This window comes from Lolium perenne, chromosome 3 (assembly GCF_019359855.2).
Source record: "Lolium perenne isolate Kyuss_39 chromosome 3, Kyuss_2.0, whole genome shotgun sequence".
Classification (NCBI taxonomy): Eukaryota; Viridiplantae; Streptophyta; class Magnoliopsida; order Poales; family Poaceae; genus Lolium; species Lolium perenne.
In genome coordinates this window covers 127,174,939-127,198,354 of record NC_067246.2, presented here as the reverse complement: position 1 = coordinate 127,198,354, position 23,416 = coordinate 127,174,939, and the positions used below count along the sequence as shown (strand labels likewise).

Below are 23,416 nucleotides of genomic sequence, written 5' to 3'. Positions count from 1 at the left end.
TCCGTAAAGAGGTCGCGGTCCAAAAAGCGCTGAAGCGGCGACCATGAACGGAGTGTAGCCGTACAACGGTAGATTACCTGCATAAGAGAAGAATTTTTGTTATTGAAAACCTTGTCATTTCTACATAGCCAGAGCGACCATATGACGGCTAACGCTCCCACCCTGATAAGACCCCTAAACCTAACCTCTATCCCATTTAGGCAATTGCCAAAAATATTTGCAATGCTTCGGGGAGGGTATAAGCTAGATCCTATCTGAATGATTGACCATATAGCTTTGGCAAACCGACACTGAAAGAAGAGATGTTTAATTGTCTCATCCTCTTGACATAAAACACATCTCTTACTACCACGCCAATTCCTTTTTGCAAGGTTGTCTTTGGTGAGGATAACACCACGACGTAGGTACCAAGCAAAGACTTTTGTCTTTAGTGGTATATCCTCAACTTCCAAATCCTTTTATTGTTATATACCGGTTGAATAGGTTGGATCAAAGCTTCATACATGGACCTTACTGAGAATTTACCATTCTTGGTTAGTTCCCAGCGGAATAGATCTTTCCCTTGGACCAATTGGATTGGAGCTAGTCTTTGTACCAGTTCATTCTAGTTGGCTAAGCGGGGACCTACTACATTACGTCTGAAGGTCATAGTTTTTGGAGAATTTTCCATCACCCTTTGAAGGGTTATGTCCTCATGACGCACGATCCGATATAAAGCTGGATATTGTTCCCGGAGAGTGGTTATTCCCAACCACCTATCCTCCCAGAAACGAATCTCCGACCCATCCCTAATGGAGAAAGACTCGTGTGGAAAGAAGTGCTTCTTAGTAGCCATAATGCCGGCCCAAAAGTGTGAATCTCATGGTTTCCACGAAACCTGAGACATCGCTTTCGAGCCTACATACTTCCTCCTTAATAAGGTTTACAAAACCCCGTCCTCAGTTAAGAACCTAGCCAACCATTTTCCTAGTAGGGCCTGGTTCTTAACCTCAAGATCGTGGATACCAAGTCCGCCTTGATCTTTGGGGCGGCATACCACATTCCATTTGGTCAGCCGATATTTTTTTTTCTTCTCACTATCCCCTTGCCAGAAAAATCTAGATCGGAGATAATCCAATCTATGAAGAATTCCTTTCGGCAATTGGAAGAATGATATCATATATAGTACCATATTTGTGAGTACTGAATTTATGAGTACCAATCTTCCACTAAGAGATAGTAACTTTCCTTTCCAACGGCTCAGTCTTTTCTGCAATCTTTCCTCGACTATTTTCCATTCGGCTAGAGTAAGTCTCCGATAATGAATCGGAATACCTAGGTAGCTAATTGGAAAAGAGCCTAACCACAACCGAATAATTCGGCATACTGGTCGGCTTCGTCTTGGGCATCACCAAAACAAAACAATTCACTTTTATGGAAATTAATCTTTAGACCCGATAATTGCTCGAAAGCTGATAGTATTAACTTCAGATTTCTTGCTTTATCGAGATCATGGTCCATAAAGAGAATTGTGTCATCGGCATATTGCAGAATAGACACCCCGCCATCAACCAGATGGGGCACCACTCTTTCGATCTGGCCATCTATCTTGGTGTGTTCTATTATAATAGCAAGCATATCCGCCACAATGTTAAATAACATTGGAGACAGCGGATCGCCTTGCCTTAACCCTTTCTTTGTTTGGAAGTACCTGCCAACATCATCATTGACTTTGATGGCGACACTTCCACCAAAGATAAAGTTATTAATTAGATCGCGCCATTTTGTAGAAAAGCCTTTCATGCGAAGTGTTTGTTGTAGGAAAGACCATTTAACTTTATCATATGCCTTTTCAAAGTCGATTTTGAGTATGACTCCATTCAACTTTTTTTGGTGCATCTCATGTACCGTCTCGTGCAATGTCACGACACCATCAAGGATGTATCAGTCTTGCATAAACATTGTTTGAGTTGGACGCACAACATGATCGGCAACAGAATTTAGTCTAATAGTCGCCACCTTTGTAAAGATCTTAAAAGAAACGTTGAGGAGACAAATAGGCCTGAACTGTTGGATGCGATCAGCGTCATTAACCTTAGGGAGAAGGATGATCTCCCCAAAGTTGATACGAAAAAGATCTAGTTGTCCGCTATGAAGTTCTTGAAACAATTCTATGAGGTCATTCTTAATTGTCTCCCAGAACGTTTGATAGAACTCAGCTGGAAAACCATCTGGTCCAGGTGCTTTATTGTGCTCCATCTGGAAGACCGCTTTATTAATCTCCTCCTCCGAATATGGAGCGATAAGAAGAGCGTTCTCCTGAGGGGTCACCTGAGGAATGTCATCAACTCTGGATTCATCCAAAGATATATGTGAATCCTGAGGTGCCCTGATATGTCCAATTTGCATCACTATTTTATATCATAATTTGTTGTTATTCATTGATATATTTCATATTTGGAGATGATACTTATGTTATTTCATCTATTTTGCATGTTTCATGATTATTGGAGGATCGCGCACCGGAGCTAGGATTCTGCTGGAAAAAGCACCGTCAGAATGCAATATTACGGAAGATCAACAATTGACGGGAATTATACGAAAAATCCTATTTTTCCAGATGACGAAGGGAGCCAGAAGGGGGAGCCGAGGAGGGCCGCCATGGGCCCCCCTCACAGGCCGGCGCGGGCCCTGCCCTGGCCGCGCCGCCCTGTGAGGAGGGGGCCCACAGCCCCCTCTCGCCTCCTTTTCTTCGCGTACTCCTTCGTCCCGAAAACCTAAGCTCCAGGGGTACGTCGCGAAGAGTCACAGCCGCCTCTGCGGGGCGGAGAACAACAGAGAGAAAAGAGCTCTCCGGCGGGCAGGAATCCGCCGGGGAAATTCCCTCCCGGAGGGGGAAATCGACGCCATCGTCACCGTCGTCGAGCTGGACATCATCTCCATCACCATCGTCATCATCTCCATCATCATCACCGCCATCTCCACCGCTGCACCTCGTCACCGCTGTAACAATTCGGGTTGGATCTTGATTGTTTGATAGGGGAAACTCTCCCGGTGTTGATTTCTACTTGTTATTGATGCTATTGAGTGAAACCATTGAACCAAGGTTTATGTTCAGATTGTTATTCATTATCATATCACCTCTGATCATGTTCCATATGATGTCTCGTGAGTAGTTCGTTTAGTTCTTGAGGACATGGGTGAAGTCTAAATGTTAGTAGTGAAGTATGGTTGAGTAATATTCAATGTTATGATATTTAAGTTGTGGTGTTATTCTTCTAGTGGTGTCGTGTGAACGTCGACTACACGACACTTCACCTTTATGGGCCTAGGGGAATGCATCTTGTACTCGTTTGCCAATTGCGGGGTTGCCGGAGTGACAGAAACCTGAGCCCCCGTTGGTATATCGATGCAGGAGGGATAGCAGGATCTCAGAGTTTAAGGTTGTGGTTAGATTTATCTTAATTACTTTCTTGTAGTTGCGGATGCTTGCAAGGGGTATAATCACAAGTATGTATTAGTCCTAGGAAGGGTGGTACATTAGCATAGGTTCACCCACACAACACTTATCAAAACAATGAAGATTAATCAGCTGTATGAAGCGAAAGCACTAGACTAAAATCCCTTGTGTCCTCAAGAACGTTTGGTCATTATAAGTAAACAAACCGGCTTGTCCTTTGTGCTAAAAAGGATTGGGCCACTCGCTGCAATTATTACTCTCGCACTTTACTTACTCGTACTTTATTCATCTGTTACATCAAAACCCCCTGAATACTTGTCTGTGAGCATTTACAGAGAATCAGTCGTCGAAACTGCTTGTCAACACCTTCTGCTCCTCGTTGGGATCGACATTCTTACTTATCGAAGATACTACGATACACCCCCTATACTTGTGGGTCATCAAGACTATTTTCTGGCGCCGTTGCCGGGGATTGAAGCGCTATTGGTAAGTGGAATTGGTAAGGGAAATTTCTACTGTTTGTGCTGATTTTATTTCTGCCTGCTGCTATAATTCATTATGGAGAGATCTTCTCTTGAGTGTTTATTTGGGAAATTTACTACTACTGCAAAGGTAGTGGATGAGGCGCCAGGTAAGGAAGAAATACCATACAAAATACCTATGAAAATTATCGAACGTGTAGTGGGTAACCGTTATACAGGGGATGGAACTGTCCACCCTGGAGATCATTTACTGTTCTTACATGAATTATGCGGTTTATTCAAGTGTGCAGGTATTGCTATGGATGAAGTGAGGAAGAAACTATTCTCTATATCGCTGTCTGGTAAAGCGGCGCATTGGTATAAATTACTGGATAATGGGGATTCTCTTGAATGGAATGATATTGTGCCCCAGTTTTATTCTAAGTTCTATCCTCCAAGTGAGATTCACAAAGATCGGAATCGCATATATAATTTTTGGCCTCATGAAGGAGAGAGTATTGCCCAAGCGTGGGGGAGATTGAAGTCTTTAATGCTCAAATGCCCCATTCATGAGCTTCCTGGTAATATTATTATTGATAATTTCTATGCAAGACTTTCTTTTCAAGACAAGACCTTGCTGGATACTTCTTGTTCTGGATCATTTACACGCAACAAGGAAGAGTTTAAAAGGGACCTTCTTAATCGGATCCAAGAAAATACTGAAGGATGGGAGAACGACAAGGATAGAGAATCAGGTATAAGTTATGATTATAAATGCATTGAAGCTTTTATGGATACTGATAAATTTCGTAATATGAGTGCTACTTATGGTCTTGATTCTCAAGTCGCTGCAAATCTTTATAAAGCTTTTGCCTCTCATTATGAATTGCCAAAGAAGAACTTTGATAAGTATCATGAACCGTATAAAGATAAAATTGATTCATCTATAAATAAATGTGTTGTAGTTGAAACTGTTGATCATGTTATTCCTGAAGCTTATATTGAAAAAACTCCTTTCCCTGCTAAAATGAAGGAGTACTCTGTTATAAATAGTGCGGTTCATAAAAGTGAAAAGAAACCTATAGAACCTGAAGAACAAATAAAAGTTGAACCTGCTGTTGCAATAGTTAAAGATCTTGTGACTGAAAATGTGGAAGATGGTCATATTATTTTCTGTGAAGATGCTTCTAATATTGTTTCACATCCTAATAAGTCTAGGAAAGCTAGTGTTCCTATGCTCTCTGTTAGAATTGGTGATCATTGTTATTATGGTTTATGTGATATTGGTGCAAGTATTAGTGCTATTCCTTATGAGCTTTACACGGAGATTATGCACGAAATTGGTTCTTGTGAACTTGAAGATATTGATGTGGTTATTCGGCTAGCTAATAGAGAAACTATCTCTCCAATTGGTATTGTTCGAGATGTGGAAGTTCTATGTGGTAAGATTAAATATCCTGCTGACTTTTTGGTACTTGGTTCTGCTGCTAGTAAGTATTGTCCTATCATTTTTGGTAGACCTTTTCTAAATACTTGTGGAGCTATTATAGATTGCAAGAAAGAGAAAAATTTGACTAAATTAGCTGGTGAATCTTATGAGTTTAACTTCTCTAAATTTGCCAAAACTCCTTATAAAGCTGATTTGCCTAATAGTGATTTTAAAGTTGAATAGTGTGCATCTATTGCTCTTGCTCCTAGTAATCCTTTGCAGCAACATTTGGAGAATAGTGAGAGTGAAGTCTTTAGGGAAGAAAGAAATGAGCTTGATGAAATTTTCCTTCGTCAACCTATTCTTAAACATGATTTACCGGTAGAAGATCTAGGTACAACACCACCACCAAAGGAAGATCCTGTCTTTGATTTAAAACCATTGCCTGATAATCTTAAATATGCTCATATTGATGATAAGAAAATATATCCTGTTATTATTAGTTCTAAGCTTTCAGAGTTTGAAGAAGAAAGGTTATTGGAAATACTGAAGAAACACCGAGGTGCTATTGGCTACACTCTTGATGACTTGAAGGGGATTTCTCCCTCTATTTGCCAACATGCCATTAATATGGAAGATGATGCAAAGCCTGTTGTTGAACCTCAGCGTCGTCTAATTCCTAAGATGAAGGATGTGGTAAGAAATGAGGTATTAAGACTCCTTGAAGCTGGTATTATATATCCTATTGCTGATAGTAGATGGGTTAGTCTTGTGCATTGTGTTCCTAAGAAAGGAGGAATGACTGTTGTGCCTAATGATAATGATGAGCTCATACCTCAAAGAGTAGTTGTAGGGTATAGAATGTGCATTGATTATCGAAAAGTTAATAAGGTTACTAAGAAAGATCATTACCCTTTGCCTTTTATTGATCAAATGTTAGAAAGGTTATCTAAAAATACTCATTTTTGCTTTCTTGATGGTTATTCTGGGTTTTCACAAATTGCTGTTAAAACTAAAGATCAAGAGAAAACCACTTTCACTTGTCCCTATGGAACTTATGCTTATAGGCGTATGCCTTTTGGTTTATGTAATGCTCCTGCTACTTTTCAAAGATGCATGTCTGCTATTTTTCATGGTTTTTGTGAGAGTATTGTAGAGGTATTCATGGATGATTTTTCTGTCTATGGGAATTCTTTTGATAATTGCTTGCGAAACCTCGATAAAGTTTTGCAGAGATGCGAAGAAACTAACCTTGTTCTTAATTGGGAGAAATGCCACTTTATGGTTAATGAAGGAATTGTATTGGGACATAAAATCTCCAAGAGAGGTATTGAAGTTGATAGAGCTAAAGTTGAAGCCATTGAGAAGATGCCCTATCCGAGGGATGTTAAAGGTATTCGTAGTGTTCTTGGTCATGCTGGATTTTATAGGAGATTTATTAAAGATTTCTCCAAGATTTCAAAGTCTCTTACTAATCTTCTTCAAAAAGATGTACCTTTTGTTTTTGATGATGATTGTAAGGAAGCTTTCGAAACTCTAAAGAAAGCCTTAACAACTGCCCCTATAGTTGAACCTCCTGACTGGAACTTACCATTTGAAATTATGTGTGATGCTAGTGATTTTGCTGTAGGCGCTGTTCTTGGACAGCGAGTAGATAAAAAACTGAATGTTATTCATTATGCTAGTAAAACTCTGTTGACTGCCAAAACCCACCGGCGGGCAGCGACCGTCAACACCGTAGAGCCGGGAAGAGCCTAGAGCTGCGGCTGGCTGAGACCCCTCCGAGCGACGGCCCGCAATGCTCTTCTGGTCACACGTCCGATGCGGGCGTGCAAGGCGTGCCACCTGACCTATACCTGGTCAGGAAGGTGATGGAGATGCCTCGCTTAGTTTCCTGCATGGCATACACGTAAACATTAAATACGAGCCTCGATCGGCTCTCAGGTTATCCTGTGAATCGGCTCGAGGAGCCGATCCACCCATGATTCGTACGGGGTGCACGAATATATGGTGGTCCTGCTTGATCAAGATAAAGCTAATTAGATCTACGACGATTTAGGGTTTTCACCGCATAATCGGATCATCCTACTCCAGGTTGGGCCTCGCGGCCACGCACGGTGATCGTAAGCCGATCCTAAACAAGGCCTAAAAACCAACATGAAGTTGATCCTCGGAACATCCTGTTTAGGACTTACGAACGACACCCTACGTGCCGCTGGATCCTCCCCCCCTTTGTAAGGCCTAACTATTGCAGATATTAAACTAATCCTTGTAGAACAAGGAGCAATCGTAACGGATCAGATCTACTAAATAATGATCAAGCGGTGTCGCCCCACACCTGAGATAGGTGTGAGGGCGGCTAGACATGCAAGGGCTGCACTACGTAAGCATGTTATACGAAGAACTATGCTAACCCTAACACATCTATGATAACTACGTTGCTCGCCATCAAAAGCGCTTCAGTACGAGCAACGCATGAACAACGTGGAGCTTGTGCTGCCTAGATCGCAAGATGCGATCTAGGCAGCATGTCGCTTACCTGATAGAAACCCTCGAGACGAAGGAGTTGGCGATGCGCCGAGATTGGTTTGTTTGGGTTGAACGTGAGTTGTTGTTTATTCCATAAACCCTAGATACATATTTATAGTCCAGGGGACTTTCTAACGTGGGAATATCCCCACCGTGTACGAGACAAACTCTAACTTTTAATCTATGATGCAATCTACTATAATTAAAGATACACGGGCAATCTAGCCCAAATTCTCCGTGCGAGGCCGTTTCAGAGATCTTCCACGTGTAATCTTCCAAGCCCATCTCTCTGACGGCCCACCTCCTGATTTAACCAAAATCTGGTGATAACACATGCCCCCCTGGTTTTGGCAATGATAATTCCAAAACCACTCTATTTTTCCTCTGAAGGGTCATGTCGTGGCAGAGCAGGGCTGTTGCAGTATCAGTTATCATTATGCCCTGTCTTCTCAGCTTCCCTGCAAATTCTGATAGCTTTAGCCAGGCCAGCTGCCCCCCGAGTCTCAGTCGAGGCGAGAACGGTAATGGATCCGCCGAATGTGCCGCCTATGCAGAGTTAGCCGATTTCAACAAAATCGGCTCCCCAAAGCAGAGAACCTTCAGGGTGAACTGCCCCCCGAGCTTCTCCAGTCCACTTTTCGCGCCTTGCAAGTCAGATCGGCTCCTTTCCTGCACTGAACGTCGATGTCGACGTGAAGTTTGAGTATATAACCAGCAGGTCTTGGTCTTGTATGACTGTACTAAAGTCGATGGCTGCGCATCGGCTTCGCTTCTTGCGATTTTTTTTTATTTGGTCGATTTTTCTTAATCGGCCCCCAATGTTTCACTGCACGCATGTTTACACACATTTATCTGCACATGTTCATCTGACTGTATGCCCCCCGAGCCGAATCTGCCAAATGACTGCAGATATCGGCTTCTATGGTTAGTCAGGGCACTGCACTTGCACGTCGGCTCCGTAAGGATTCATGCTGACTTTCATCTGCCGACGCGGCCGCTGCCCAGTAGATCGTTGCTGAACACAAGCAAAAACATGTGCTGAATATGCGGTGAAGATAATTTTGACTGATTGCTGGAATCGGCCTCCATATCCATTGGAGCGCTGACTGAAGGTTCTGTAATGCTCCTTCATAATTTTTGGGGCCGATCACAAGGATCAGCCTCGCCTGATTTGCTCATCGGTTTAATCTTGCTACTCGGTCAGGCTGGATAAAACCAACCCAACTTCTGACTTGATGCGCCTGCTGTCGTCCACCTTGAGTGCATCGTAGACTCGTGGAGCACTAAGCTCCGTCGGAAGGACGAGCACCACGTTTGTGCCAGCCGATGTTTCATCATCGGCTTTCTTTTGCTTGGGACGCCACTCCATTCCCCGTGGACGACCCTCTTCATCCAGGGCTCGCTGAACTTTCGCAGCCAGATCAGGCCGTGCCTTCCTTAGCGTATGCAAGTATAACCTTTCGGCTTCCTCCAGGCCGCGCAAACGCTGAACCCTGCGCTTTTGTGAACGGCTGAGTCCGTCAGGGCACCACCTTGGACGGTGGTACCTGTCTTCTTCCTCTGGTCCCTCGTCTTCGGAATCCTCAAGATCTGCCCACCGAGGGGACTCAGCACGTTTGCTCTGTGGCGGGAGAGGCCCTAAGCGCTCGAACACAGACACGTTGGCTGCCTCCTTCTTCTTCTTGTTGCATTCTGGGCAATTGCCGATTGTGGGCAATCGGCTCATTCCTGAATCCCAGCAGTGTCTGAAGAAGGGGCAGTCCCCAAAGGCTCGGCGTTGTCATCTTGCTCCCTTGATCTTTCCGTGGCACGGCGCTCGTGCTCCTCCTCATCGCGATCATGCCGACGATGTCTTCTGGCTTCTCTAGCCAGACGATCTCCTTCATCATCATAGGTGGACCGTCGGCGTTGGTCATACTGACTCACATACTTGTTGAGGAGGTGATCAGAGAGGGGTCGCTGATATCTTATGTTCTTCACTTCCCCCTCTGTGACGTAGCGCTTGCCATCATGATGAAGCCGATCGCGTGGAGCGGCCTCTTCTGTGTCCTTGCTATGAGAGCAGCTGCCCTCGTCTCCATCTTTGCCAGAGTGGTTCCCAGGTCCTACCATGTTAATGCTGAACGAGGATCCTGGCTGGCAACCTTCAGGGTAGGTGACTTCTACCATGTTAACGGCGGGAAAGGGCTAGGTGTCGACCTTCATGGCGTACTGGTTGAAAATTAGACGCCCGTTCTCTATCGCCGCTTGGATGTGCTGACGCCACACCCTGCAGTCGTTGGTGGCATGGGAAGGCGAGTTGTGCCATTTGCAGTATGGCTTTCCATTCAGCTCTTGCGCCGTGGGGAATTTGAGACCTTCAGGTATCTTCAACTGCTTTTCCTTGAGTAGGAGGTCGAAGATTTGCTCAGTCTTGGTCGCGTCAAAATCAAATCCCCTGGGCGGGCCTGGTGGCTTTACCCATTTGCAGGACACGGGGGTTCCTCCCCGAGTCCATTCAGCCACTGCTACCTCTTGGTCTCCCGCAGGAACTTCATCTTCCTCTGCATCGACCAGGACTACTGCACGCTTGAACTTGTCTTGGTACAGGTCCGGGTGGCGCTGTTCATATGCTGACAGTTTCTGAACCATGTGCGCCAGCGAGGGATAATCTGCTTGGGAGGCCATGTCCTTGAGCTGTGTTGTAAGGCCGGCTACTGCCAACTCGACTGCTTCCTTTTTCAGTTATACGAACCGAATAACATCGGTTCCTAAGATTCCTGAAGCGCTGGATATATTCTGTCACAGTTTCTCTGCGCTTCTGACGTAGTTGTGCTAGATCGGCAATGCTAGACTCGGAAGCTTCTGCATGGTATTGCATATGGAACTGTTCTTCCAATTGCTTCCAAGACCGGATGGAGTCTGCTGGCAAAGAGGTGTACCATCCAAACGCCGATCCCGTGAGGGACTGTGAAAAGAGCCTCACGCGTAGCTGATCCGACACTGAAGCCGGTCCTAGTTGCGCCAAATATCGGCCGACGTGCTCGATGGAGCTGGAGCCATCTGATCCACTGAATTTGGAGAAGTCAGGGAGCCGATATTTAGGTGGCAGCGGGATCATCTCGTACTCGTCGGGATACGGCTTGGAATAGCCGATTGCCCTTCTTTTCGGCACCATGCCGAACTGGTCTCTCAGTATGGTACTGATCTGATCCGCTGTGCTGGCTGCAGGAGTCGCGTTCTGAAGGTTCGCCGGGGTGGCGTACTTAGCCAGCCATGTTTGCTTTTCCAGCTCTGAGCCAACTGCAGGAGCTGAGCTCTGGAGGTTCATCGGGGTGGCGTACTTAGTTAGCCACGTCTGCTTCTCAAGCTCTGTCGCTGACGTTCCTCCTATTTTCGCCGGAGTCCCTGATGTTGTGGCCTGGTTTGTGAGTGCCCAGTTGCCACAATCTGGCACATACGTGCACGCGTATCCTTGAGGGATCTCCTTAGGCGCCTCAGTCAAGAACTGGTAGTCACTAGGGTCACCACCGATCTTGTAGACGACGAATGCCGGTGTAGCCGGCACTTCAGCTGGTGCTGCCAACGCATATGGCAGCGGTGGACGGGACTGGAGTGGCAACTCTCCTTGAAGCGTCCCGAGAGCTGGTCCTGACGGCGAGTACTGGTGGCTCATGATCTCCTGGATCACGCGCAGAGCGACACGCTCCAACACGTTGACCAGGTTTTCAGAGTGGCGGTGTAGCGAGTGAGCCACCAAGTAGTTGATCTCCTGCCCCAGGCCCCTGGTGCGTTCTTCCGACGGGGCAGAGAGGTCTATCCCATCGAGTGCACCTTCTGGTGAGAATCCCTTCCATCTGATGCCATGGGAACGGGTTCTCTGAAAAGAGCCGATGAGGTCGGCTTCGAGGGTGGCCTTGATCTCGTCATATCTCTTCTTGAGCTCGTCAGGCAGCTCCTCGTAGGTGACTGGCGTGCCGTCCGCCATCTCAGATGTAGATGGCGATGTGGTTGATGTAGACGATTGTCCCACCGGGCGTGCCAGAATGTGTTGACTGCCAAAACCCACCGGCGGGCAGCGACCGTCAACACCGTAGAGCCGGGAAGAGCCTAGAGCTGCGGCTGGCTGAGACCCCTCTGAGCGACGGCCCGCAATGCTCTTCTGGTCACACGTCCGATGCGAAGTGCAAGGGCGTGCCACCTGACCTATACCTGGTCAGGAAGGTGATGGAGATGCCTCGCTTAGTTTCCTGCATGGCATACACGTAAACATTAAATACGAGCCTCGATCGGCTCTCAGGTTATCCTGTGAATCGGCTCGAGGAGCCGATCCACCCATGATTCGTACGGGGTGCACGAATATATGGTGGTCCTGCTTGATCAAGATAAAGCTAATTAGATCTACGACGATTTAGGGTTTTCACCGCATAATCGGATCATCCTACTCCAGGTTGGGCCTCGCGGCCACGCACGGTGATCGTAAGCCGATCCTAAACAAGGCCTAAAAACCAACATGAAGTTGATCCTCGGAACATCCTGTTTAGGACTTGCGAACGACACCCTACGTGCCGCTGGATCCTCCCCCCCTTTGTAAGGCCTAACTATTGCAGATATTAAACTAATCCTTGTAGAACAAGGAGCAATCGTAACGGATCAGATCTACTAAATAATGATCAAGCGGGGTGCCGCCCCCACACCTGAGATAGGTGTGAGGGCGGCTAGACATGCAAGGGCTGCACTACGTAAGCATGTTATACGAAGAACTATGCTAACCCTAACACATCTATGATAACTACGTTGCTCGCCATCAAAAGCGCTTCAGTACGAGCAACGCATGAACAACATGGAGCTTGTGCTGCCTAGATCGCAAGATGCGATCTAGGCAGCATGTCGCTTACCTGATAGAAACCCTCGAGACGAAGGAGTTGGCGATGCGCCGAGATTGGTTTGTTTGGGTTGAACGTGAGTTGTTGTTTATTCCATAAACCCTAGATACATATTTATAGTCCAGGGGACTTTCTAACGTGGGAATATCCCCACCGTGTACGAGACAAACTCTAACTTTTAATCTATGATGCAATCTACTATAATTAAAGATACACGGGCAATCTAGCCCAAATTCTCCGTGCGAGGCCGTTTCAGAGATCTTCCACGTGTAATCTTCCAAGCCCATCTCTCTGACGGCCCACCTCCTGATTTGACCAAAATCTGGTGATAACAAACTCTTGATGCTGCTCAAAGAAATTATGCTACAACTGAAAAAGAATTATTAGCTGTAGTCTTTGCTTGTGATAAGTTTAGATCCTATATTATTGATTCAAAAGTTACAATTAATACTGATCATGCTGCAATTAGATACCTTATGACAAAGAAAGATGCTAAGCCAAGGCTTATTAGATGGGTACTTCTTTTGCAAGAATTTGATCTGCATATTGTAGATAGGAAAGGTGCTGACAATCCTGTTGCTGATAATTTGTCTAGATTGGAAAATATTGCTTATGATCCTGTTCCTGTTAATGATAGTTTTCCAAATGAACAATTGGCTGTAATAAAGGTGAATTCGCGAGATAGCCCTTGGTACGCTGATTATGCTAACTTTATTGTATCCAAGTACTTGCCTCCAACCTTTTCAGCTCAGCAAAGGAGGAAATTCTTTTATGACTTGAGGCATTATTTTTGGGATGACCCACACTTATATAAAGAAGGAGTGGATGGTATTCTGCGAAGATGTGTTCCTGAATATGAACAACAAGAGATATTGAGTAAATGTCATGGGAGTGCTTATGGAGGACATCACGCCGGAGATAGAACTGCACAAAAGGTTCTACAATCAGGTTTTTATTGGCCAACTCTCTTCAAAGATGCAAGAAAGTTTATTTTATCCTGTGATGAATGTCAAAGGGTTGGTAATATCTCCAGACGCAATGAAATGCCTATGAATTATACTCTTGTTATTGAACCATTCGATTGTTGGGGATTCGACTTCATGGGTCCTTTCCCTTCTTCAGAAGGTAACACTCATATACTTGTTGATGTTGATTATGTTACTAAATGGGTGGAAGCCATACCTACAAAAAGTGCTGATGGTGAGACCTCTTTAAGAATGCTTTTAGACATTATTTTTCCTAGATTTGGAGTTCCTAGATATATTATGACAGATGGAGGTTCTCATTTTATTCATGGTGGTTTTAGAAAAAACTCTTGCTAAATATGGTATTAATCATAGAATTGCTTCCGCTTATCATCCTCAAACTAGTGGGCAAGTAGAACTATCAAATAGAGAAATTAAATCTATCTTGCAAAAGACTGTTAATAAAACTAGAAAGAATTGGGCTAGTAAATTGAAGGAAGCACTATGGGCTTATAGAACTGCTTATAAAAACCCCATGGGAATGTCACCTTATAAAATGGTTTATGGAAAAGCTTGTCATTTACCTTTAGAACTAGAGCACAAAGCTTATTGGGCTGTTAGAGAACTAAACAAAGATCCTAAATTAGCCGGTGATAAGAGGTTGTTGCAATTAAGTTCTCTAGATGAATGGAGAAGTGAAGCTTATGAAAATGCTAAACTCTTTAAAGAGAAAGTTAAGAAATGGCATGATAGAAGGATTATCAAAAGAGAGTTTAATATTGGGGATAAAGTCCTATTGTATCGGTCTCGTCTCAGATTCTTTGCAGGGAAATTACTCTCGAAATGGGAAGGACCATATGTTGTTGAGGAGGTGTATCGTTCAGGAGCAATTAAAATTAGTTCCCTCCAAGGCAATGCCACACAAGTAGTGAATGGACAAAGACTCAAGCATTATATCTCAGGTGATTCTTATAATGTAGATGTTGATGTTATTCGAGTGGAAACACCGGAGGCTTTCATCAAAGGTCAAATTGATAGTCCGCCAGAACTCGACTTTGAATAGGTAACAGTACAGGTAATAAAAAGTTCGCGATTTACTTTCCGAACAATGTTTTTGCTGTTTTTGGAAAATATGAAAAATTACGAGATCGAAACGGAGTGAAAGAGACGCACGAGGGCGTGCCCCAGCCTGGCCGCGCCGCCCTGTGAGCTGGCCCCCTCGTCGCCTCTTTCCGACTCTGGTTGGACCTGGTACTTTCCGTTTGTTGCGAAAATTATTGCTATATAATCCCCCGGACCCCTGGAGGTCTGTATATCATTTTCTCGACGTGTTTTGTTTCGAGCTGTTTTCTGCCAGGATCTGCTTCGGATCTAAAACCGCCATGTCTTCGTCGGGAACTCCGAAGGACAGTTTCTTTGAGGACGTCGTTAACCCGTACATGAACGAGCTGAAGATGCACCCCAAGGAATTGCTGCTTGTAGATGGAAAGTTGCAGATCAAAGATGTCCAGGGCCCTAAAGGAGAAGGAAGCTTGGAAGACAGGGTGGAGAAACTAGAACAGGAGGTCTTCAACTACAAGAAGATGGCTGAGCGTGAAGTGGACATCTTCCACAAGATTGTGTCTGAACTTATTGATGGACACAAGAAGGAGACTGCAAAGTTGTGGGACGATATCTTCTCGCTTCACGACACCACCAACAAACTCCAAGCTCAACTCTATGACGTTCAGAATCAGAACTGTGAGTATGAAAACAGGTTTAAACACATAAGCCATGCTGCTAGTTTCAGGATTCCCGAGACCAAGATGTCGTTTGTTGATGGAGAGCCTCTTCCTTGGAAGTCTGATGATGGGAATTCATCACCACCATCGCCAAAGGAGTAATTCATCATCGGTATTGGCATCCCCTTGGTTTGTTCCAAGCTTGGGGGAGTGCCGCGGTATCACATCATCACTACTCTTTTACTTTTTACTATCAAGTAGTGTCATATCATGAGTAGGGAAGTTATCATATAAGATGGGTTGCAGTGTGGAAGTATCTCTCCTTTAGTTGGTTGTCTATGTATCCCTTGGTGTGAGTTATCGTTCTGAAATATTAATGAGAAGTCTTATCATTTACATATTGCACACCTTATTTTAGTTTGCAATTTCTATTATATGATTGATCTTGATTTTAGTATTGGTACCACTTTGGGAGTATTGAGTAAATCTATTTGGTTTTGGCAAACTTAGCATTGGTCAATAGCAACAACACTTTGAGTTTTAAGTAGAAAAGAGGAAATACATGTAGATATGTTATTATCTTTCTTGTTAGTTCTTAGCTTAGTATTCTGAAGTTAAAATTGTTTGTGCTTACAAGTAAGATGCATGATTGTTTCTATCACATGTATATTTGTTTGTTTTCCTCAACTCTTATGCTTGCTAATCAACCTTGCTAGCCAAAGACCTGTACTGAGAGGGAATGCTTCTCGTGCATCCAAACCTGAACCCAAACCTATGCCATTTGTGTCCACCATATCTACCTACTACATGGTATTTCCTGCCATTCCAAGTAAATACTTCATGTGCTACCTTTAAACAATTCAAAACTTTATTACTCTTTATTTGTGTCAATGTTTTATAGCTCATGAGGAAGTATGTGGTGTTTATCTTTCAATATTGTTGGGCAACTTTCACCAAATGGACTAGTGGCTTCATCCACTTATCCAATAACTTTGCAAAAAGAGCTGGCAATGGGGTTCCCAGTCCCAAATTAATTAACTTTCGTAATTTTACAAATAGACACTCCTCCATGGTATGTGATTGATTGGACGGCACCCGAGGATTCGGTTAGCCATGGCTTGAGAAAGCAAAGGTTGGGAGGAGTGTCATCTAAATAAAACTAAAATAAAAGGACACTCCTTCATGGTATGAGATTGTTGGCAGGCACCCGAGGATTCGGTTAGCCATGGTTTGTGAAAGCAAAGGTTGGAAGGAGTGTCAACCAAAAAGAAAACTTTATGGGAGCCGCTCTTTGAGAGTTTGTCTGACAAGGGGGTTAGAGTACCCGCTACCAGTCGTTGACAACAACAAACACCCCTCAAAACTTTACTTTTATGCTTTCTATATGATTTCAAAACTTGAAAAGCTCTAGCACATGATTTAATCCCTGCTTCCCTCTGTGAAGGGCCTATCTTTTACTTTATGTTGAGTCAGTAAAACCTATTTCCCTCCATCTTAAGCAAGCATTTGAGTTGTTGGATCCAACCATCTATATTGTGATATATTTAGTCATGCCTTTTATTCTTCCTTGTTTAGTACAAGTTTTATCTGAATGAATATAGCTTTGAAAGTTATCAATGATTACTATGATTGAGTATGCAAGTTTACCATAAGCTTTAATATGAAAGCGCTGCTCCATAGATAAGTATAATGTGTTAACTGTTCTCTGACCAAGAACAAAGTTTGCCATCACCAACTATGATTTCTTATGCACCTTTATTTGTGATTACCTTATACTTGTTTCAAGTTGAGTTATATGAGGAAGTTGTTCACTAGAATGTCTTGTGTGAATGAATATGATGCTTCTTGTCCGTATTTGATTTATCGACACTTCACTCCATAAACATGTGGTCCTGTTTACCGAGTTCAGTTTCGCTTGGGGACAAGCGAAGTCTAAGCTTGGGGGGAGTTGATACGTCCAATTTGCATCACTATTTTATATCATAATTTGCTGTTATTCATTGATATATTTCATATTTGGAGATGATACTTATGTTATTTCATCTATTTTGCATGTTTCATGATTATTGGAGGATCGCGCACCGGAGCCAGGATTTTGCTGGAAAAAGCACCGTCAGAATGCAATATTTCGGAAGATCAACAATTGACGGGAATTATACGAAAAATCCTATTTTTCCAGATGACGAAGGGAGCCAGAAGGGGGAGCCGAGGAGGGCTGCCATGGGCCCCCCTCACAGGCCGGCGCGGGCCCTTCCCTGGCCGCGCCGCCCTGTGAGGAGGGGGCCCACAGCCCCCTCTCGCCTCCTTTTCTTCGCGTACTCCTTCGTCCCGAAAACCTAAGCTCCAGGGGTACGTCGCGAAGAGTCACAGCCGCCTCTGCGGGGCGGAGAACACCAGAGAGAAAAGAGCTCTCCGGCGGGCAGGAATCCGCCGGGAAAATTCCCTCCCGGAGGGGGAAATCGACGCCATCGTCACCGTCATCGAGCTGGACATCATCTCCATCACCATCGTCATCATCTCCATCATCATCACCGCCATCTCCACCGCTGCACCTCGTCACCGCTGTAACAATTCGGGTTGGATCTTGATTGTGTGATAGGGGAAGCTCTCCCGGTGTTGATTTCTACTTGTTATTGATGCTATTGAGTGAAACCATTGAACCAAGGTTTATGTTCAGATTGTTATTCATTATCATATCACCTCTGATCATGTTCCATATGATGTCTCGTGAGTAGTTCGTTTAGTTCTTGAGGACATGGGTGAAGTCTAAATGTTAGTAGTGAAGTATGGTTGAGTAATATTCAATGTTATGATATTTAAGTTGTGGTGTTATTCTTCTAGTGGTGTCGTGTGAACGTCGACTACACGACACTTCACCTTTATGGGCCTAGGGGAATGCATCTTGTACTCGTTTGCCAATTGCGGGGTTGCCGGAGTGACAGAAACCTGAGCCCCCGTTGGTATATCGATGCAGGAGGGATAGCAGGATCTCAGAGTTTAAGGCTGTGGTTAGATTTATCTTAATTACTTTCTTGTAGTTGCGGATGCTTGCAAGGGGTATAATCACAAGTATGTATTAGTCCTAGGAAGGGCGGTACATTAGCATAGGTTCACCCACACAACACTTATCAAAACAATGAAGATTAATCAGCTGTATGAAGCGAAAGCACTAGACTAAAATCCCGTGTGTCCTCAAGAACGTTTGGTCATTATAAGTAAACAAACCGGCTTGTCCTTTGTGCTAAAAAGGATTGGGCCACTCGCTGCAATTATTACTCTCGCACTTTACTTACTCGTACTTTATTCATCTGTTACATCAAAACCCCCTGAATACTTGTCTGTGAGCATTTACAGTGAATCCTTCATCGAAACTGCTTGTCAACACCTTCTGCTCCTCGTTGGGATCGACATTCTTACTTATCGAAGATACTACGATACACCCCCTATACTTGTGGGTCATCATGCCCCAACAAGCTTTTGTAATAAGAAGTAATGTATGATTTTAAATGCTCCTGACCCTCGATCGTCTCATCCTCATGGACCAAGGAATGAATTCGTTTCTTTCTGTGTCTGCCATTAGCGACACTATGAAAGTATCTCGTATTCGAGTCCCCTTCCAGTAAGAATTGAGCCTTGGATCGCTGATACCATTTGAGTATAGGCCGGCTAACTTTGCATTGTTTTGATTCTTAAGATCAAGTTCATGCGTTGTCAACCGTCTATGTTCCGCGATTGCCTCCAATTCATCAATTGCCGATGAGAGGCTGAGTTTCTCTTGTTTGAGTAAACCAGCCGTATGTCGAGCCCACCCTCCAAGGTATTTTCGCAAAGCCCTAAGATTGCAATTCCACCTTTGTATCGGAGAGCCGGCGACATAGTGCTGCTCCCATACATTCTTGACCATATCCGAGAACCTCTCTCTAAGTAACCATCCAAGTTCAAACTTGAATGGTCGCTTAGGAGGTGTAGTTGGCGTCCCGGTAGTTAAAACAATGGGAGCATGATCCGACAAAGATTCAATCCTAGGAAGAGCACGTACTGAGACCAGAGGGAATTTAGATTCCCAGTCTGAATCCATGAGCACTCTATCTAGTTTCTCATATGTCGAATCAGGTAGGCTATTTGCCCAGGTGAATTGACGACCAGTCATTGTGATCTCTTTCAGATCTAAACTGTCAATGACATCATTGAAAAGGAAGGGCCAATGACTGTCAAACCGACCCTTGCTCTTCTCATGTGGATATCTAAGGAAATTAAAATCCCCTCCTATAATGATAGGATGCGGATTGTCTTTTGCCAGATTAACCAACTCTCGAAGGAAGGCCGGTTTGAGAGCATCCTGAGCTAACCCATAGACATACACTAAAATTCAAATGAAATATCAGATTTATTCCAGACCCTAACTTCACATACAGAACACAAACTTCTGAATTCACCGTCAAAGCACTGATCTCGCTGGTGGCATTTTCTCTTCTCGTAATCGAGCGGATAATGACCCCAGCCACACTATGATTACCCCTAGTACTATTGTTGCAAGTGAACTTGCACTGACCAGACATTGTTCATGTCATCAAGTAGAGCTCAGGAAATTTTATATTATACCTCATCCAGTTTATTGTTAAACCAGCATACAACAGCAAATACAGTTGCCAGCATCAAGGTCATACTACAACTCCATGAACTGCTGTACTTCGAAGCATAAACGAGTACATTGATGACAATGGCATGCTATCTAGGCTAGGAGTGTCCCATCCATCACAGTAACAGCTTCTCCCTTGATTTGGACTCTCCCATTTGGGTCGTCCAGTTCCAGGTATAGTGTTCCACCCCTTGGAGATGCCTGACGATACATGGACATACAAAGGAAACCAACATGATGGTTTAGCTGGTCGAGCACATGTTGTAGCTTTGTTTCTAAAATAAAATATAGAACTTCAAATGTTAAGTGATTTTCTGAAAACATAGCAAGTACATACTTGATATGCCGTCAACTTTTGCTTCCCCAGCTTTCTTCCCCAATAGGGTGCCAAAACACAATGTATACTGCCAGTAACAGGGTCCTGCCAAAATATTGCGATCAGGGGGTATGAGTTATGAAACATGCAGTTGTATTACATGGAGATTATCCATAGCCAACATGTGCTTAGAGATTTTAACGAAAGAGGTTTCTTTTAATACATACTTAGTTTTCAACTAGTACTATTAGTACAAGAAATCTGTCAAAGTCGCAAGGTAACAATTACAGTTACCCAGTTAACACTAATGAAGTACTGATCAAGGATTTGGCTCCCGAATTTAAAAAAAATCCCGAGGGGGCTCAGGATTCCGGTTACCACGGTAACCGAGAAATCCCGACTGGTTACCAGACAAATTTCAAAATTGAATTTTGAATTCAAAAATTCTCAGTAAGGCTTATTTCGCTTGTAAACTCAAATTTGACAGAACTAGCTTGGTACCCCAGTGGCTATTCCTCATCATCAGGTACTCGGTTCGATGAACATGGGAGGCAGATTTCGAACCCTGGACCTTGCTGACAGAAGCGTACTTCGCTACCAACGCGGTACAGCTGAATACAACGATTGTAATGGAAGATACATCCTATTTATCTAAGTTGCAGTGTTTAAATTCAATTTTTAAAAAAATCGGGATTTTTTTTCCGGTTACACTATTTACAGTGGGTGCCCGGGAAACGCGGTTACCGGTCGGTAACCGGATTTACCGACCGGTAACCAAAACCTTGGTACTGATACATGAACTTGCACAGTGGTTTGGGATAGAGGGTACAGACACATTTTGGTTGTCAAAAGAAGCTCGGCTCCTTGTAATCTAGTCGATATGAACGAGGTAGATTGGTTCTAACAAAACAAAATAACTCATGATGATACTTATTTATGTCTTTGTTATGTGTGGTCGTTTGATCCAGCTCCTTTTATTTAGTTTAGATGGTGCTCCTTGTATATATCTACTCCCGGCTAAAACATTAGCAGTAGCGATGCGTGGGGCTTTTCTGCTTTCTCTAGTTTTCAGTTTCAAACTTACGAAATTACGCTGTTGTTCCGTTATCTTGTGATAGTGAAACAAGCCCTGTTTTCGGGGGTCGTATGGAAAAAAAATCATTTTATGTCTAGGATGAGCAAAGGTTTAGAACATGCTGGAAGTAGAGAATCCTACAAGACTACGGTATCCAGAGTTCAATACTACTAGAAGATGCAACATATGTGAAACATGAGCAGAATTAGGCGCAGGTACTTTGGAGAGGTAATCATAAATGAGTTTCTTATAGTTATAAAAAAATGGTGAATGGCGTGATAAGTTGAACAAGCTTCGAAATTTCTAGGTACAACTTCGCATTAAGAAAGGATATCACCTCATCTATCCCAAATTTTGGGCAGAAGAAACGTGTGAAGAAGTCATAACCAGATCCAGCAGGTGCCGGTCCTGTAACAATAAGACCCCTGCTGTCCAAACTTTTTATTTCGTCAATGCTAGGAACGATATCGGCAACCTCTTTTGCTGAAGAAAGTTCCACCTGAAAGCCATGTAAGATTTTGAGTTTTGCAATTAATGTTTGTGAAGTAAAAATAGCCAAAGTGAGAGACGGTACAATGAGGTCACCGTCGGCCTTCGATTTGTGAACACTGACAACTGAAGAGCCATTTAGAGTCTCAGGGATCAAAGGCGTATCGCCGGTGATGTTGCAACCCATAAAACTGTCCATGGGGAAATCCAGCTCAATAAACAGCTTCCCCTGCTCTTCTTCTGAGACACCAGTACTCCCTGGTGCAGTAACTTTCTTGGCAGTTAGTATCCCGGACCTGGTCATGAACTCCACCATGACATGGTCGGCGAGAACAGTCGTGAAGAGGAAGTGCGCCGATGCCAGCGTCGCGTGCCCGCAGAGGTCGACCTGAAAACGACGACGAATGCGGAATCAATACTGAACTGCATGTAGGAGATGCTCAAGCCGATGGGGAGCGGCCATATAATTGGGCAATTAACGCAGATGAATCAAGGGCAAAGCGACAGGGCCGGGTTCAGAAGTTCAGATCGATGCCGGTATCGAAAGAGGTGGGGGCTCTGAGATTTGTGGAGGAGATGGATGAGGGGCTAACTAGGATACCTCGGTGACGGGAGTGAACCATCGGAGGTGGAACCGCGGGGCGGCGGCGGCTGGCCGGGAGGAGTCGCGGACGAGGAAGGCGGTCTCCGAGAGGTTGAACTCGGCGGCGACGGACTGCATCCACCGCTCGTCCGCGGCGGCGCCCTCGTCTTCGAGCAGGCACACCGCTGCAGGGTTGCCCTTGAATGGCTCGGCCGCGAAGGCATCCACCTGCGACGAAGGCCACGGCAAGGTCAACGTCGACGAGTGCGAGTGGATTAGGAACAGGAAAGCGGGGAGAGTTGGTCGGTACTGACGACGGCGTATCGGATAGCTTTCTTGCCCATTTCCACGAAGCAGCCGGCGGCGGCGGATGCTGCTACAGATTTGCGCGAGTAGTACTGGAGTAGCTGGTGAGTGCTGAACTGCTGACGATTGTGGAGGTGGGCATGGGGTATAATCAATCAGCAATGACGAAATGGAGACTATAGGCTTTGAATCCTTGTGACACCAGGGTACCGATGAATATGTTCTCGTCGTCACCGAACGTGATCTGCTATGAAATGTGCACGTGGTAAGATTTTGACAGTGAATTGGCTTCACAATTGGATTTGTACTGCTCCCTTCATCCATAAAACATTGTCTTAGATTTAGATATCTTTTTATGAACGGGGAAGTACAATAAAATCAAGGCATGTTGTGGAATTTCATGCCAACCTAAACCTAAAATTTGTCACCAAAAAAGGTAAGAAATGTGGTGATGTGATATTTACTCTATGTACCTTCGTGGGCAGCTGTGCCAAGAAAATATGGTGTTTCTTGAAGACCTAGCATAGTGGCCCTCGCAATTGCGAGGGCATCCTCTTTATTGTAGCGAAATTTGTACTTATGCATTTTTTATTTGGCTC

The 23,416-nt window shown here is 44.3% G+C and overlaps 1 protein-coding gene across 1 annotated transcript; it reads right to left on the bottom strand.

The window, feature by feature from the left end:
• Positions 1-19,990: 19,990 nt before the first annotated feature.
• LOC127342352 (uncharacterized) lies at positions 19,991-22,980 on the bottom strand. The gene is made up of 6 exons (XM_051368290.2): positions 22,826-22,980; positions 22,530-22,739; positions 22,014-22,316; positions 21,777-21,938; positions 20,386-20,469; positions 19,991-20,249 (listed from the first exon to the last, which is right to left on the bottom strand). The coding sequence occupies exons 1-6, from the start codon at positions 22,853-22,855 to the stop codon at positions 20,142-20,144; spliced, it is 897 nt and encodes a 298-aa protein (XP_051224250.1). The 5' UTR covers positions 22,856-22,980; the 3' UTR covers positions 19,991-20,141.
• Between the last annotated feature and the right edge of the window lie 436 nt (positions 22,981-23,416).

Coding starts and splice junctions, on each gene's coding strand:
- LOC127342352 (XM_051368290.2), bottom strand. CDS start 22,855: ATGGGCAAGAAAGCTATCCGATACGCCGTC. Junction 22,317..22,529: donor GGTTCACTCCCGTCACCGAG/GTATCCTAGTTA, acceptor CGTCGTTTTCAG/GTCGACCTCTGCGGGCACGC. Junction 20,250..20,385: donor AAAAGTTGACGGCATATCAA/GTATGTACTTGC, acceptor ATGTATCGTCAG/GCATCTCCAAGGGGTGGAAC.